Raw genomic sequence first — 15,732 nt, forward strand, 5'->3', positions numbered from 1 at the left:
GTTTCCAAACTGGCATCTTCGCGTCCCTGTTCCTCACTGGGCCGTGGTCCCCACTGCAACTGCCGGGGGTCACCAGAAAGGACTGGGTCCTGATGCCCCTTGGCCCCCTCCCCTGCACGGCCCCTTGCTGTGACCGCGGTTCCCCGGGGGCCCCGCCCTCCAGGGCCGCACGGGGTGCTGCAGAGCTGCTTGGACGTGCCCACTGAGGGTGGGGGGCAGGAGAGGTTATACCGAGATCGCGGAGGCAGAGTGAACACGAACTTTAACGGACCGGGGATGCTGGTGTGTGCTGACACCAGGACGCTGAGCGAGCGATTCGTCAGGTGACGTGTGGTCTTCGGGCACCACTCGGAGGCCATCCTTCATGGTGCCTTTGGGGACCAGCCCTGCCCACAGGAGAGGACAGAGGAGAAGCCTCTCCACCTCCACCTCCTCCCACGGAGGCCCCACGCGCTGGCCTTTCCCTCCTGGGGGACTCGGTCTTCCCAGGACAGCACAGCCTGGGATGAGGGTGTGACAGGCCCGGGGCCAGGACGGTGGCCGCCAGCCACTTCCTCTGGGCCGTCAGTTGCCGCGTGATGCTGCACCCAGAAGATACCAGGCTCCCCGTGTGATGACCCAAAGCCGTGTCAGCGGCTCAGCCCGCATACGTGCGTGCGCGCCCACACACACGGACGCGTGGACGTTTGGTGGATGGCCAGTGCCTCAGCCGTTGCCAGTCATCCCTCCGTGGCTTGGGGTCCAGCGGGGAGGTTCCTGGTCTGTGGGCCTGGGCCCCTCTCTGGACGAAGCACAGCCCGCGTATGCTGAGTCTGCTCCCGGTGGGGCTGACCCGCAGCCCGTGCTCCTGGTGGTGTCTCGTGACTCAGCCCGAGTGGCTCTGAGCTGCCCGAGGGGTCTGTGGCCAGCGGCCAAGCACCACCACCTCCTGCCGCAGGGCACTCAGCTCCCCAGGGCAGAGCCGCGTCTTCATTTGTTCAGATGACGAGATCGGATGTATGACAGGGCCAGGGATATTTTCAACCAGGCTGAGCTTGCAGTCCTGTAAGCCAGGGTGTTAGACCTTATCTCCTAGACCAGCTCATGCCCCTCAGTGTCTCAAGACAAGTTCGAAGCCGTGCACTATGACTTTTTTAGGGATCTTTTATTTTGAGGGCCTCAATTTTTAATTTGAAGTCTTAAAAATGTTGAGAATTCTACATTCCCTCCACAGCATATCAGTGAGTCTCATATAAAGATGGTGACTTTTCCCCTAAGAAAATCTTTGAGTAACATCAGCATGCCGGCAAGGTTCATCACCTCATCCTAAAGCCATGTCCCGTGGTGTCGAGAGCCCACAGGCCTGCCTGCGAGTCCGGGGAGTGAGTCCAGCTTCGGGGCGGCGTGAGTCCAGCTGGAGAAGCACAAAACTGGCCATAAAGGTGAGTCACAAATTGTGTAACTGCAGGCATCTGGGAATAGAAAACCAGGGAGCATGGTGGTCACCAGCCATGACTTGGCCATGGTCAGCCCCATCAGATGTCATCCTGAGCCGCTGGATGGCCGGTTTTACTTTTCAACCCTGGACAACCTTTATTCTTAAAGGGGTGGCAATTCTCCTTTCGTGGTTTTTTCATCTTCCCCAGAATCCGAGCTGTCACCCCCGACAGCAGGAAGAGCACAGCTGGAGCTCTGTGGAGTGGAATCTGGAGCAGGGGCTGGCGGCCTGCTGCGTCCGTGGCCTGTGCAGTTAGGACTTCTGTCCTGGACTCTGAGTAACAGGAGGTTGGAGAGGGAAGCGACCTTAGAGGGCACTGGATTCAGCTTTCTCATCTCATGATTTCATCCCTGAGGAAACAAAGGTTCAGAGACGTGAAGCGATGGTCCCAGCCCTGGCCCTGCCCTGGAGACTAGGCTTCGGGGTCCCAGCCATTGCTCTCTCCCATGGGGTTCTGCTGAATGTGTGAGCCAAGAACTAAGATCCCCTTGACCCAGTATTTGTGTAGCTCTGAATTCTGTAGGACTCTTTGACGCAAGTCCCAGAAAACATGCACAACTGTGGGGACACTTGCAGGGGTGTTGAACAAGAAGTCCAGATGTAGTTCTCGGGGTTGTTCGTGCTGTTCAAAGATGTGATCAGGGACACAAGCCCTTTCCTCCATCACCTTCAGTGTGTTGGTTTTCACATCAGGTTTGTCACCTCATGGTTGCAAGGTGGCTGCCGTAGCTGTAGTTACATGTTTTCACAAAACAGTGACCAAAGCAGGAGGGGAGGGAGGAGGTGGGAACCTCACTGCCTAATCCCCCTTGCTTCCTGTTGGCCAGGGTTAGTCACCCGCCCATCCCTTAGATCAATCACTGGCAAAGGGGAAAGGGGTCATTTGATCGGCTTAGACCACTCCTGATTCATCCTCTGGTGTGTGCATGTCATTGCCACCTGGGGTTCTGTTAGCAGCCCAGAGAGGGGGCAAGGAGCAGTACTGCCATCTGCTTCTAACCCTTGGTAGTGAGAGAGAAAATTCCCTGTCATAACTTCGCCCAGCCGGGACATCCGCTGTGAGTGCTTTTGGAGAACTTGTTGCCCCTGTTGGTACATAGGCAGGTGATACTGGGCATGCCTGATGGAGGCTGAGGGGCTGTGTTGTTATTATGGCTACACTGAAATAGAGTTCACGTGCCATCTGATCCGCTCATTCATTCATTCATGTATTTAAACGGTGACTTTTTAAAATTAATTAATCCATTATTTTTGGCTGCGTTGGGTCTTTGTTGCTGCACGTGGGCTTTCTCTAGTTGCGGCGAGCAACTACTCTTCGTTGCGGTGCACAGGCTTCAGTAGTTGTGGCTCGTGGGCTCTGGAGTGCAGGCTCAGTAGTTGCGGCTCACGGGCTCTAGAGCGCAGGCTCAGCAGTTGTGGCGCACGGGCTTAGCTGCTCTGTGGCATGTGGGATCTTCCCGGACCAGGGCTTGAGCCCGTGTCCCCTGCACTGGCAGGCGGATTCTTAACCACTGCGCCAGCAGGGAAGTCCCTGACACTCTTCTTTTTTTTTTTTTTTTTTTTGCGGTACGCGGGCCTCTCACTGTTGTGGCCTCTCCCGTTGCGGAGCACAGGCTCCGGCCGCTCCGCGGCATGTGGGATCTTTCCGGACCGCGGCACTAACCCGTGTCCCCTGCATCGGCAGGCAGACTCTCAACCACTGCGCCACCAGGGAAGCTCCCTGACACTCTTCTTAACTACCTCGTCAGGTGACTGCAAGCAAAGCACGTGGGGTGGGGGCCAGGCACGCCCAGGTGTGCTCTGGAATGATGACGGTGTAGGCGAGGACCCCGGAGCATCATGGAGCAGGGTGCGGGGACCCAGGGCAGCGATGGGGGTGGATGCTGGGAGCAGGCAGTGAGGCGGGACCACCAGCCGCGACTTCGGGGTGGAGAGAACCGAAGCTCTGGAGGCAGAATCGGCAGCACCGCGTACGGATGTGTCTGTGGGGAAGGGCGGGGGAGGTTGTCAGCACCCGCCCTCCCGGGGTGGGCGAGGCTGCGAGGGGTGGTAAGGTCAGTCACTGAGGCCCGGGGCGGGGGCGGGGTGGGGCACGGGCCTGGGCAGAGCCGAAATTGGAACAGCTGGGCTTGGGCCCGGGCTCTCCTGGGGAGACTGACAGGCGGCAGGGGGCGCAGGCCGGGCTCTCCGGAGGCGCCGGGGCTGCAGGGGAAGGGTCTGGGGATTCAGTTAAGGGCCCCGTGTGAGGCCTTGGGGCCTGAGCTCAACCGGGGTGAACAGAGGGCCGAGGCGGCGCTGGGGGCGAGGATGGGGAGCCCGGCCCGGCCGGGCCGCGCCTCGCCGTCGTTCTCGGGCGAGCCCTGCCGTCCAGCGGTGTCCGTGGTGTGCATTGGGGGAACCCCGAAGCCTGCAGGTCGTCGCCTCGCCCGGCGGCGGCGGCGCGGGGGTCCTCTCGCGGCAGGTCCGGCCCTGACCCCCAGCGCGGGTTCCCGGGAAGGTGCGAGCGCTCGGACCGCCCCGCCGGGTGGGGCGCACGGAGCGCGGGGCCGGCGGCAGGGCGGAGGGGGCGGGCTTGGCCGAGGCACCACCCCCGCCCCCGCGCCGCCTTCGTCCCGCCCGTCGGCCGGCAGAGCTCGAGACCCCGGCTCAGACGCGCGGTCCGGGCGCTCGTGGCAGCGCGGCTGGGCCGGGTGGCGATGCCGCTGGAGCTGACACAGGCCGCGCTGTACGTGGTGCTGGAGTTGGCGCTGGCCGCGCTGGCGGTGGCCGGCAATGTGCTGGTGTGCGCGGCGGTGGGCGCCTCGAGCGCGCTGCAGACGCCCACCAACTACTTCCTGGTGTCCCTGGCGGCGGCCGACGTGGCCGTGGGGCTCTTCGCCATCCCCTTCGCCGTCACTATCAGCCTGGGCTTCTGCACCGACTTCCACAGCTGCCTCTTCCTCGCCTGCTTCGTGCTGGTGGTCACGCAGAGCTCCATCTTCAGCCTCCTGGCCGTGGCCGTCGACAGGTACCTGGCCGTGCGCGTCCCGCTCAGGTGAGGCCCCGGCCCCACGGAGCCCCGTCCGCCCTGGCCCCCGGGACCCCAGACCCTCCCGGCCGGGGCGCGGGGCGCGCGAGTTCCGGCCCGCAGCCTCCGGACACACGTGCGCCGCGCTCGACCCTGTCGGTGCCCCGGGCGCGCGCCTCCTTCAGGGGATCCGAGTAGGGACAGCCCTGGGGCCCCGGGGGTGCGGCCCGGCGGGGCAGCTCCGGGGAAAGCGCCCCGAGCGGGCGGGAAGGGGCCGGGCGAGCGCTGGGCGGTAGGGCCGGGGAGAGAGGCTCCAGGGCAACCTTGGACGCTGGGATATGCGTGGGCAAAATGACGCGACTCGCCGCCCGACTTCAGGCTGTACCTGCCGACCCGGGTGGAGGTGCCAGTTAACTTTGGGGAACGCTGCGCGCTTCGTGCGGACTCTCATCACCTTCTTATACTTTAGAGAGAGTTAAAGTGCTTCCCGGCTCGCCGAGACCGACAGCCTGAGAGCCTCGTGCGTTGTATAGCCTTGTTTATCTGCTGCCCATTCCCAGCGGCTGGGAAAGTGCCACCAGGGTTTCCAAACGCTGGAGGACTTGCGGGTCACTGTTTCTCCCACAGTCCGAAGATGTAGGAGCCAGCCGGCAAGGGGAGCGGAGTCCCAGGTGTAACTGGGAGCTGGAGAGCCGGAGCATCACAAGCATCACGTGGGGCTTAATTGAAAGTATTTACTTTCTCCCTCCCTCCCTCCCTCCCTCCCTCTCTCTCCCTCTCTCTCTCTGTCTCCCTCCCTCCCTCCCTCCTCCCTCCTCCCTCCTTCATTCCTCTCTCCCCCTCTCCCTCCCTCCCTCTCCCTCCCTCCCTCTCCCTCCTCCCTCCTTCTCTCCCTCCCTCCCTCTCTCTCTCTCTCCCTCCCTCCCTCCCTCCCTCCTGCCTCTCTCCCCCTCTCCCTCCCTCCCCCTCCTCCCTCCCTCCCTGTCTCTCTCCCCCTCCCTCCCTCCCTCCCTCCTCCCTCCCTCCTCCCTCCCTCTCCTTCTTCCTCTTCCTCTCTCGCTCTCTCGCTCTCTCCTGCGCGCGCGCGCCTGGATGCCCTTTGGCGTTTCTGAGTTGGGTGAGCTTGGGATCTCTTTGGGTCTAGAACTGAGACAGGGAAATTGAGTAGGAGGGAAAGGAAGGAATTAATCTCTTGAGTGCCAACTCTGTCGGGCGCTTTAAACTTACATCCTTTAATCCTGCCAGTAATTCCAGAGGTAGGTACCTGCGTCCTGTAGGCAAGGGGAGGACACGCAGGATGGTGCCTCTGAATCAGTGTAGCAGCAGGACTGGGTCTCAGCGCTGGCCCCATGTTCCCGCTGTGTGTGGCATCAGTGTTTGGCATGTGGGCGGAGAGCAGACGGCCCTTTCTGGAAGTGGATTCTGCTTGCAGTGAATTGGTGGCTGTACGGGAAAAGTGTTTGAGGGAATTGACAGGGGTGGGGGGCATGCTCCCAGAAGCCTTTGTAGCAGGCTGGCGTGGCACACCTGCTCCCTGTGCTTTGTGTCCTGGGTCCCAGTGAGGGCAGGAGCCTCCTGCTTGGCCAGGCTGTGAGCCTCCTCTGTGTGTCTGGGCCTTTCCACATGCTGCTGCCCTTGGCCTGTGACCAGGAGGCCCCATGTGTCCCATCAGGTGTGACAGAGCCCAGGGGTTTCCGAGGACCGGGGCGCACGGCACGAGCTTCTTTTCTCTTAGGGCTCCCTTTCCTGCCTCTTGGTCCTTGTGTTGGTTACTTGGTAGCCTTTTGGACTGTTTGCACCCAGCAGGCAGCCACAAGCCCCAGCCTTATCTCACGGAAGCCCCTTGGGTTTGGCCCTGGCAGAGGTCCAGAGAGACCTCAGCTCAGTGCGAGTTACCGGAAGAATCCCCCGTGCCCCACGGAGCAGGAAGTTCCATGAAAGTTTAAATCTGTTACTTCTTGTCCCGGTCTCTGCCGGGCGGGGTCTTGAAGGAATGGGTGTGGGTGTGTGAAGGCGAAAGAAATGTGAATCACAGGTCCCTAACTTCTCCTTTGCGTTTGCTGAAGCCAGGAGGGCGGGATGTAGGCTGGGGAGGGCGGAGCACCCCGGAGTGAGTGCCGGTCCCACCCCTGCCCTCCAGGCCTGCCCGCAGCAGGTCAGAGGTCTGCAGGAGGTGTGTGTGACCTGTCCCAGGAAGGAATGGCATGTGTCCTGGCCCCTGGCGCCCAGCCCATCGTCATGGGCTGGAGAGGTCCTCACGGCTCCTGTTTCAGCACTTCCTGGCCTGCTGAGCTAAAGAGCAGATTACAGGGCCGCACCGGGCCCTCCGAATCAGAACCTCTGGGGCCGGGTGTGTGTGGATTCCAGTACCAGTATGTAACCGGGGACTTCCGGTCCCACCAAACTTCGAGGACCTCTGGGAGTCAAGAGACGGGGGGCTCCCTTCTTTACTGGCCCAGGCCGGGCAGCTCCCACTCGGGTCTGAGGCCCTCCCTGGGGTCACGGGTCAGTGGGAGTGAAGTTGGAAGTGTGCTGGGGAGGAGGGGACTCCCTGTAGAGGCAGCAGTAACCAGGGTGAGGGCCAGAAGCTTAGGCCCGCCTCCTACCCGGGCACGAGCGGGGGCTTGGACTCGTCGCCGGTGCCCCAAGGCTCTGACAGAGGCCCCGGCGGTCCGCCGTGGGCACGGCTCGAGGCCGCAGAGCCTGCAGCCCTGCGGCTGCCCAGCTGTCAAGGCGGATACTGACCAGGGAGCGTTGCAGGAAAGGGGCGCCCGAGGAGATGGCCGGAAACGAAGACGAGAACTTGTGCTGACCTGACCAGGAGGCGTGTCTGCCTACACCGGGCCCTGCCCTTGGCCTGAGAGCGAGGGGCGTCCACACACAGGAGAACATCCGCTAACTGCAGTTCACGTGCGCGCGGCTCCTGAGGCAGGCCCCGGCCCAGTGGTGCACTGGGGAGCCGGCAGGGCGGGGCTCTGCGGGGCAGGGGTGTCTGCCCGCAGCTGCTGGCTCAGGCGTTTCAGGAGCCCTTCCTCCTCCCTAATGTTGTTGCCTGTCAGCCGTACCCCAGGCCACTGGAGTGCCGTGTGGTTCCCCTCTGCCCGCCTGGAGGCTTGCCCTCCCGGCTCCTGGACCCCGTTTCCCCTGCACCGCGCTGCTTGGTGTCTGCTGGGGCCGAAGGAGGGTGTTTCTGGGGGCGCTGGGTTGGTTGGGTGGGTCAGCAGGATGGCAGGCGCCGCGTCTGTCTGTCTGTCCCTGGATGCTCACTCTCCTGCCCCCTTTGCCGCGTGGAGGCATCTTCTCAGAGCCTCACGTGTCCAGTCTGGGAGGGAGGTGTTGGGGACCTCTTAGCAAGACTGTGTCTTGGGTGAAAAGGTGGCTTCCACTGAGCTCCTTGCAGGTGACTGACCTGTAGGAGGCTGGCAGGGGATTTTGAGCGTTCTTTTATTTTTTCACTTTTTCTCTTTTTTTAAATTGAGCTGCAGTTCGCATACAATAAAATTCACCTGTGATTTTTTAAAAACATTATCCACTTTTTTTTTTCTTTTGGCTGCGTTGGGTCTTCGTTGCTGCGCGTGGCCTTTCTCTAGTTGCAGCGAGCGGGGGCTACTCTTTGCTGCGGTGCATGGGCTTCTTATTGCGGTGGCTTCTCTTGTTGCGGAGCACAGGCTCTAGGAGTGCAGGCTTCAGTAATTGTGGCTCTCGGGCTCTAGAGCGCAGGCTCAGTAGTTGTGGCGCACAGGCTTAGTTGCTCCACGGCATGTGGGATCTTCCCAGACCAGGGCTCGAACCCGTGTCCCCTGCAGGTCCTTAACCACTGAGCCACCAGGGAAGTCCCTGTGATGTTGTTTTGAAATAAAGCTGGGAAAGAAGGTTTCAGCTCTGGGTCCCGCCACTCCCCGCCTTGGGTCCGCCCTTCTTCCACACCAGGGCTGTCTTTCTCTTCCAGATCATTCCCATTGGAGTGGGTTGAATGGTGTCCACACTCTAATCCCCAGAACCTGTGAATTTGGCCTTAGGTGGGAAAAGAATGAACATCACCTTATGTCGATTTTCAGAGGAGGAGCTTACCCGGGATGACCTGGCGGCCCCTAAGTGAAACCCCATTCCTATAAAGTAAACAAGCAGAGAGAAGGGGGAAGGCATTTGCAGATGGAGGCAAAGACTGGGATGCTGGGCGGCCACCAGAACCCCGCCTCCCCTAGAGCCCGTGAGGAGCCTGGCCCTGCTGCGCTTAATTCCGGGCTCCTGGCCTCCAGGGAGTGGAGGGAGTGAGTGGTGTCAGCCACCGCTCAAGTTCGCCGCGCTTTGTTACCGTGGCCCCAGGGAACCCCCATCACTATCCGAACGTGCGAAACGGACCCTCCGTCGCCGCTCGCCCCACCCACATGCCGGCCGTTGCTTGGTTTCCTTGACAGGAAGCTTCTCTGACATGCCGTCCAGTCTCACGGCCTCCACTTCCGTTGTCACCGTGTCCCCCCCGTCAGGCCACCCCTGCAGGGCCCCCTCTTGGTGGAATCCGAGAGTCCCTCCTGGGCCTCGTTGCCTGTGCCCTCTGGCAGCTCTGGACCAGCTCCTGCGGGGATCACACCCCCCCCACCCGCTGCTCCCCTCCGGCCCATCTCCAATCTGGAGGGCGCCTGGGGTCCCATCCCCTCGCTGCGGGTAGAGTCCAACCAGCTGGACGTTCGTGCAGGAGCCCCTGGGGCAGGGGGAGGTGGAGACGGAGCCCCGAGCACCTGGGGGGTCGGGGGAGGGGGATGGGGTCCCCCGCGACCTTAGGCTGCCCTGGACCATGGTGACCAGGAGCCCCTCTGTGGGGGAGGCTGCGGCCCTCGGGCTCTGATGCTGGGGCAGCAGCCTCGCAGGGACACAGTGCCCGGCTCTGCGGCTCAGTAGCGTTTGCACAGGATTCTGGAAAGCACAGGTGGCCTTTGATCACGTGCAGAAAAAGTATGTGTCAAGGGGCAGAGTTAACTGCGTTTGCACAGGCAGACGAGCTGTGACCGCGGGCACAGCTGCCCTGTGGTACCCTGTCTCCACCTCACGCTTGCCTGCCGGCCGGGGTCACACCACCAGGGCAGGGACACGCGGGCAGACAGGTGTGCTCCGGACACTGGAATGCAGGGCACGGTTGTGAGCAGCAGCCGCTCTTTTGACCTTTTCTGGGCACCGCCCCCCCCATGCCTCGTCTCGGTGAGCCCCTGCGACAGCCTTCTGGGGGCGATCCTGTCACCTCCAGATCCACAGGTGGGGAGGACAGGGCTCAGCTGTCATCGGCCCAGGTCACACAGCCAGGGCGGGGTAAGCCTGTGTCCCCTGGAGGGAGAGGCTGCAGCCTCTCGGCGTGGACGCGGGGGCACCCCGGCGGTCATGAGTGGGACCCTTTAAATGTCACCGGGATAAAGAGGATGCAGCGGAACAGCACCGTGGCCAGAGGGGAAGGAGGCCGGTGCCTCGGCAGGTGCATGAACCGTCACAGGATGTGACTCAGCTGCCTGGACGGCGGGAGCCTGTTGGCTGCCTCCCCTTCCTCAGATGCGGGAAGCCAGGCCCAGCCTTTTCTGATGCTTCTGACTCATTACTGACCCTCAGGGGCTGGGCTTCAGCGTGGTTCTTATACGCCCCCCCCCCCCCGACCCAGGAGACCCGTTAGCAGGCTGTGATCTTCACCTCGGAGGCTGACAGGCTGGAGACACTGCCGTGGGCAGCAGGGACTGGACCGCAAAGAGCAACTGTACCTTCTTTGAAAGAATTAAAGCTGGGAACAGGCTGTCACGGGCTGAGGATGGCCTTCTAACTCGGCCTGGGCTGAGGGGGCGGCGGTCCTTCTGGGGGGCTGATGCCAAAGTTTCATGTGGGAGAAGGATGGGAGGATGGAGGGTGACGGCGCGGTGGGGATTGTGTGGGAGCAGCGGGCTTGCCGGGCCTCGGGTCGGGGTCCCAGCACCGCGGGTCCGAGGGGCCCGGAGGCTTGCTGAGTAGTGTGGGTTCTGTCCTCAAGGCACTGGTAAGTCCACGAAGGACTTGGTTTTGTTTGTCGTGTCCTACGTTAGAAATCCACTAGTGTGAAGAAGTAGGTATTCAAAAGCACAGAGGGCTCCACAGGGAAAGGCCGAGTGGCCCACACCAGCCCCTCTGCCTGGAAGCCCTCCCACACTGGTTCCCAGGGCCACTCCACCCTCCACGGTCACAGCTGGGTTTGTGCTGCCGTCTTGAAACAGAATCTGTCGACTGCCTACCACACGACACAAGCCCTGTTCCTTCCAATTTCTGTTATATTTTGATTTTTTCCTGTGGATCCTATTTCAGCCTCTATTTCTGATTCCATCACTTGTAGGCAGTAGCTGTTAACCGTCAAGAAAAATGAGGAAACGTGTACCACCCTCCCCCCGCCATCTCTCCACCTCTGCTGTCACCCCGTCTCTACCTTACTTTGGACAGGTAGGAGGTGTTACTTTCCAAAGGCGATGCATGCCGTAGTAAAGAGAATGAAACCATATAAAAGGGTAAACTGGGGGAAGGAAGTCACCCAATCTGACCTCTGATTTCCCATTTGCCTGTTAGAGGAAACCACTGCTTCTTAGTTGTTTTTTTTTTTCCTGCACAAATTACGTATTGAACACATTTATACTATACCATTGCTTTTACAGTGTCAAGGTTCATAACATTTGCATTTTATTCTGTATCTATAATAAAGTTTCCTGCACTTTGTAGAGAGTTTCTGAAAAGTGGAAACCGATACCCGGTGCGTATAATGTTCTGCGCACGCGTTTCCCGAGCAGGGCAGGGTGACTGGAGCAGAAATGCCCTCCTGTCGCTAAGCCCATCTTCTCCAGGAGATGGGTCTCATGGCAGGTCACGTGGGTTCTGTTTGTAGGTGCCGCCCACTGCTCAGAATTATGCCCCATTTCAGTCAGCCTCGTGTTTGGACCATCAACTTCCCATCTGGAAATCAGAGGACTACCCAGCTCCTTCACTCTCATTGCGGAGGGTGCACGGTGCTGCGCGGGTGTCGTGCTGGGTCTCCCCATCATACTCTTGGGGTGCTTCTGCCATTTCTTGCCCCCCTCCCGCATGTTTTCTTTCCTCTTTCTGGGATTCCACATGTTTGTCTATATACCATCCGTAGGTAGCTTTTTCAGGACGTGGGTTCTTTCATGCCAGCAACGTTTTCCTTTCTCACACGTGGTTGGTAGTGGGACTGGATACGCTCAGAGGCTTGAAGGCATTGCTCTAACACCCAGGGTGCCCAAGAAGTCCGACGTGGGTGTAATCCTTCTTTGTAACTCTGTTTCCTCGGAAGCCTTTGGGATCTTTTGCTTTGCTTGGTGTTCTGAAATTCCACGAGGTTGGGTCTAAATGTTGACTTTCAGCTTGTCTCCTTCACCTGGGGACGACGCCTTGCCAGTCTGAAGACTTAGGTCTGTCTTCAGCTCTGAAATCTTAAAAAAGAATTTTCCTAGATTATTTCCTTATCTCCATTCCGTCTGTTTTTCCTTCTGGGATTCTTAATAAGTAGATGGAGACTTTCCCTCCTTGACTGTTTCTGTCTTGTAAACGTACTCTTCCATATAAGGTTCCAATACTTTAGTCTTTTGTTCTCCCCTGGAAGAGTTCCTTGACTTTTTCCCCCTAGTTCTTCTATTTCTGTTTGTTTTTAAATTTTAGCGTTCATATTTTTACTTTTGATTGAAGGTTAAATCTTTTGGAGTCAGTTTTGAAAAACCACTTTTGGGTTCACGTGGTTCGGATTCTTGCTGTGGCATAGATTGTGTATAATCAGGACTCTTCCTCCAGCCCCATCCTCCGTCACTGGGTCTCAAGCTTCAGCCAGGGAAGGGTGGGGACGTGAGGGATAAGTGCCCAGCTATGCGGGAAGTGCAGGCGTGATGCCTGAGGGGCGAGGCCGCCCTAGGCTGGTCAGCAGGCAGCCTTCCTCTTGATTTCTGTTCCCTTCCTAAATCCCGTCTGGAACCTGCTGTCTGCAAGGCTGGAACCTCTCTTCCCGGCCAACCTGTTTCTGGCTTAGGGCTCCATGGAAGCAGGGTGACGCGCCGCTCCAGCCAGGAGGTCGGGCAGAGTCTGGAGCAGAGGGGCCACGGGGAAAACCGTGCAGCCGACCAGAAGACCAGGACGGGGAGGACCCCCGAGACCAGAGGTGGGCCCTGGGGGTACCGTCGGTGAACGGGGACCAGAGACGCGGCTGGGCTGGCGTCCGCCTGGACACCACGCGCCGAGCGGCGGGCCCGCGACGAGGACACGGGGTCACAGGGGTGACGGGTTCAGGAGGGCTCGCTGACTGGGCAGGATGCTGGGCCCGAGGAGAGGAAGAGTCCAGGTGAGCCCGGGTTTCTGGGCCGCCAGGTGGCCCATCCCAGAGGCACGGGGGCCGTTAAGGCGCCCGCATGGGGCGGGGCACGTGGCGGGCGGCGCTCGGGGAGCTCCAGGCTGGGCGGCCCTTCTCGGCTCCGTATCCAGCCCCTCCTGACAGCATCACTCCAGACCCAGCGCTGTTTAAACATCCTCAAGCTGCTCTCTCCTCTCTCAGCCCCACTGGCTTTGCTTTTGGCCGGTCTGCTACCACCCTGCCCCGCACAGGGCTCCCCAAAGCAGCTTTCTGTCCCACATCTTGATTTCCAGCGCTGATTTTGACACCGCCAACGCCAGCGCCAAAGCTGCCTTTTTTTTCTTTTTTCTTTTTTTATAATGTAGAGTCTCAAGCGCTAGTGAAAGACATCCCAGACCAGGTGCTGGCGGCTGCACGCCTTCACCCCGCCTGCAGCCCGGTCTCTTTGGTCCCCCCTCTGCTTCCTCCCTGTCCCCGCTGCCAGCCCTGCATCCTTGCTGCCCCTGCAGCCCTGCTCGCGCCTGGGGACAGGGCCGGCCTCCCCCGCCCCCCTCTCCCCTTTGTGTCTCTGCTTTGCTTCTCAGGACCCCCTCAATCCCCTGGCCGAGGTCAGGCCTCTGCACGTGCCGTTCTCCCTGCTTGGGGTGTCCTGCACCTGCCGACTCCTGCCGATTTCCACGACACTCTCTCTGGGAGGCACCCTGGGTTCCCTTGCAGCTCTCTGCATGCTTGTGGGTATTTTCTAGGTTATTTGTCATCGGTTTAAGGTTGCCTTTGCTGCTTCTTTATAAGCAGGGCTCATGCTGCTCCCCCCGGCATCTCCAGTAAGCGAGTCCAGTTACTAGCGTGTGACGTGTCTAGGGGTTGTCAGTGTGTGTGTGCACATGTGTACACACGTGTGCTGGGGGGGACCTGCCCCGATAGGGATGGACCGGCTTGTCGTTGAGACACGACAAGCCCGTGGAGGGTGTCCTCAGGATAAAGCCGGGGAGAGTGGAAGACTGAGAAGGAGAGGGAGGGGAGAAGACATACTGGCATCGCCTAGAGGGGTAAATAGCTCCTAAGTTTGGCGTTTTCAGAGGTCATGAGAAACGTAGTTTTTTAATACATACACAAGCACACACATACTGCATTCATTTTGTACTTTTTAAAAAGTCCCTGCTATTAAAAGATATATTTGTATATATGTATCTATATCTGTGTGTGTGTATATATATATATATATATATACACATATATATATAGTTATACACACACACATTTGTGTCCATTTGACTAATCTAGTGTGGTCTGTGGTTTCAGAAAGAATGAGTCATTCTGAACTAGTGTGTGTTTTTTCACAACTTCTAAGTTTCAAAACTAAGACAAATTCCCACATCGTTCGTGTTTTGCTACATTCGCTTTCTCTCTCTCTCTGTCTGTCTCTCTGTCTCTCTCTCTCTCTCTCTCTCTCTCTCTCTCTCTCTCTCTCTCTCTCACACACACACACACACACACACACACACACACACAATTATACTCAAGAGCTTTAACATTGACGTGGTACAGTCTATAGTCAGATGTCCCAGTTATCCCGATCATTTTCTTTACAGTTTTTTAAAAATTCAGATTCCAATAAAAGGTCACACGTCCATTTAATATGTGCCTTTGGTTTTCTTTAATCTGGAAGCATTCCTCAGTCTTTTTTCCCCTCCCTCTCTTTCATGGCAATACATTATTTTGAGTTTGGTTGTTTCTTTATGATTAGATTCTCAAGTTGAACATTTTTGGTGGGAATACTGTCTACCTGATGGTGTGTCCATTTCAGCCCATCACATAGGACGGCACACGGGGTCAATCTGTCCCACTGCTGTTGTGTTAAATCTCATCACTGCTAGCGTTCATCACTGTAGAGGTGTGTTTTCCCCGTTGATGATTCTTGCTTGGATCAATTATTACCATGTCAGATGGTAATTTTATTTCTTTTCATTCCTTCCACTGTATCAGTTGTCCTTCTTCTGTAGAGAAGAGGTTTACCTTTCCCTGCTTTTCCTTAAATTATGTTTTTTACATGCCAGTGGACTTAGGGAATTTTATTTTCATTTAATGTGTTACAGTCCATACCTGTTATTCACTTTGATGCCCAAGTTTGGAGAATGAGAGCCTGTGCAAGCTGACTTCTCTTGGAGCATTCCTGTCACGTTTTTGAGCACTTCTTACTTTCTGGCACAGAAAGGGTTTTCAGGCTCCATTGTATTTTCTGGCTTTGGAATCAGCCGTTTCTCCAAGGAGCCCTGTTTTCTTGCAGTGGAGAATGGTATTTACAAACCAAGATTCGGCAGGAGCGCTCATGGCTGCTGGAGTGTCATTTCTTCTAGGCCCTCGTGATGAACACAGCTAGGAGAGCTTTGTTTTGTTTTGTTAAATAATGACTTGGAGGAACTCCTGCGTGCAGGAGAATGCCAGCTCACTAATGAGTAGGGATGACTGAGTGTAAGCGGGTCATCACTTGGCAACTGTCATCGTAATAACCGGTTCAGGGAAGAACAGTCAATAGGTGATAAAACTCACCGGTGCAAGTTTGATGAGGGCCAAGATGTTTACAGAATCTCAAAGTCTATGCACCACGAGGTACAGCCGATCGCAGAGGGATGAGCAGTCCCAGCGGAGAAGCCTGGTGGACGCCCCCGCGAGCAGTTACCTTCAAAGTTACCGTCACCAGTAACAGGATGCCGCGCCCTCCGATGCCGCGTGTCTCCTGACGTCTAACTGGTCGTTAGTGTGCGTGGTGGCTGACGCTGTTGACAATTAATGGTGTGTCTGAAGCGCAGTGTGTTTCAGCCCCAGCCGTGGGAGGAGGGTACCTTTGCGGGGAGAGAGGATGACAGGTATCCTCTTTCTTCTCTGGTCTGGGTTCAG

The 15,732-nt window shown here is 58.2% G+C and overlaps 2 protein-coding genes across 3 annotated transcripts in view; both read left to right on the forward strand.

The window, feature by feature from the left end:
- The window catches only part of SPECC1 (sperm antigen with calponin homology and coiled-coil domains 1), a 267,975-nt gene that overhangs the window by 245,053 nt on the left and 7,190 nt on the right, over positions 1-15,732 (forward strand). For both annotated transcript variants that reach the window (XM_073797313.1, XM_073797316.1), the window contains one exon: positions 1,214-1,421. In XM_073797313.1, coding sequence (XP_073653414.1) covers positions 1,214-1,235 — 22 coding nt within the window. In that variant the 3' untranslated portion in view covers positions 1,236-1,421. The remainder of the gene's footprint in view (positions 1-1,213; positions 1,422-15,732) is intronic.
- The window catches only part of ADORA2B (adenosine A2b receptor), a 31,308-nt gene continuing 19,151 nt past the window's right edge, over positions 3,576-15,732 (forward strand). The window contains exon 1 of the mRNA XM_004311917.4: positions 3,576-4,511. Within this exon, the coding sequence (XP_004311965.1) occupies positions 4,174-4,511 (338 nt within the window). The 5' untranslated portion in view covers positions 3,576-4,173. The remainder of the gene's footprint in view (positions 4,512-15,732) is intronic.

Source organism: Tursiops truncatus, chromosome 20, assembly GCF_011762595.2.
Source record: "Tursiops truncatus isolate mTurTru1 chromosome 20, mTurTru1.mat.Y, whole genome shotgun sequence".
In the NCBI taxonomy this organism is placed as follows: Eukaryota; Metazoa; Chordata; class Mammalia; order Artiodactyla; family Delphinidae; genus Tursiops; species Tursiops truncatus.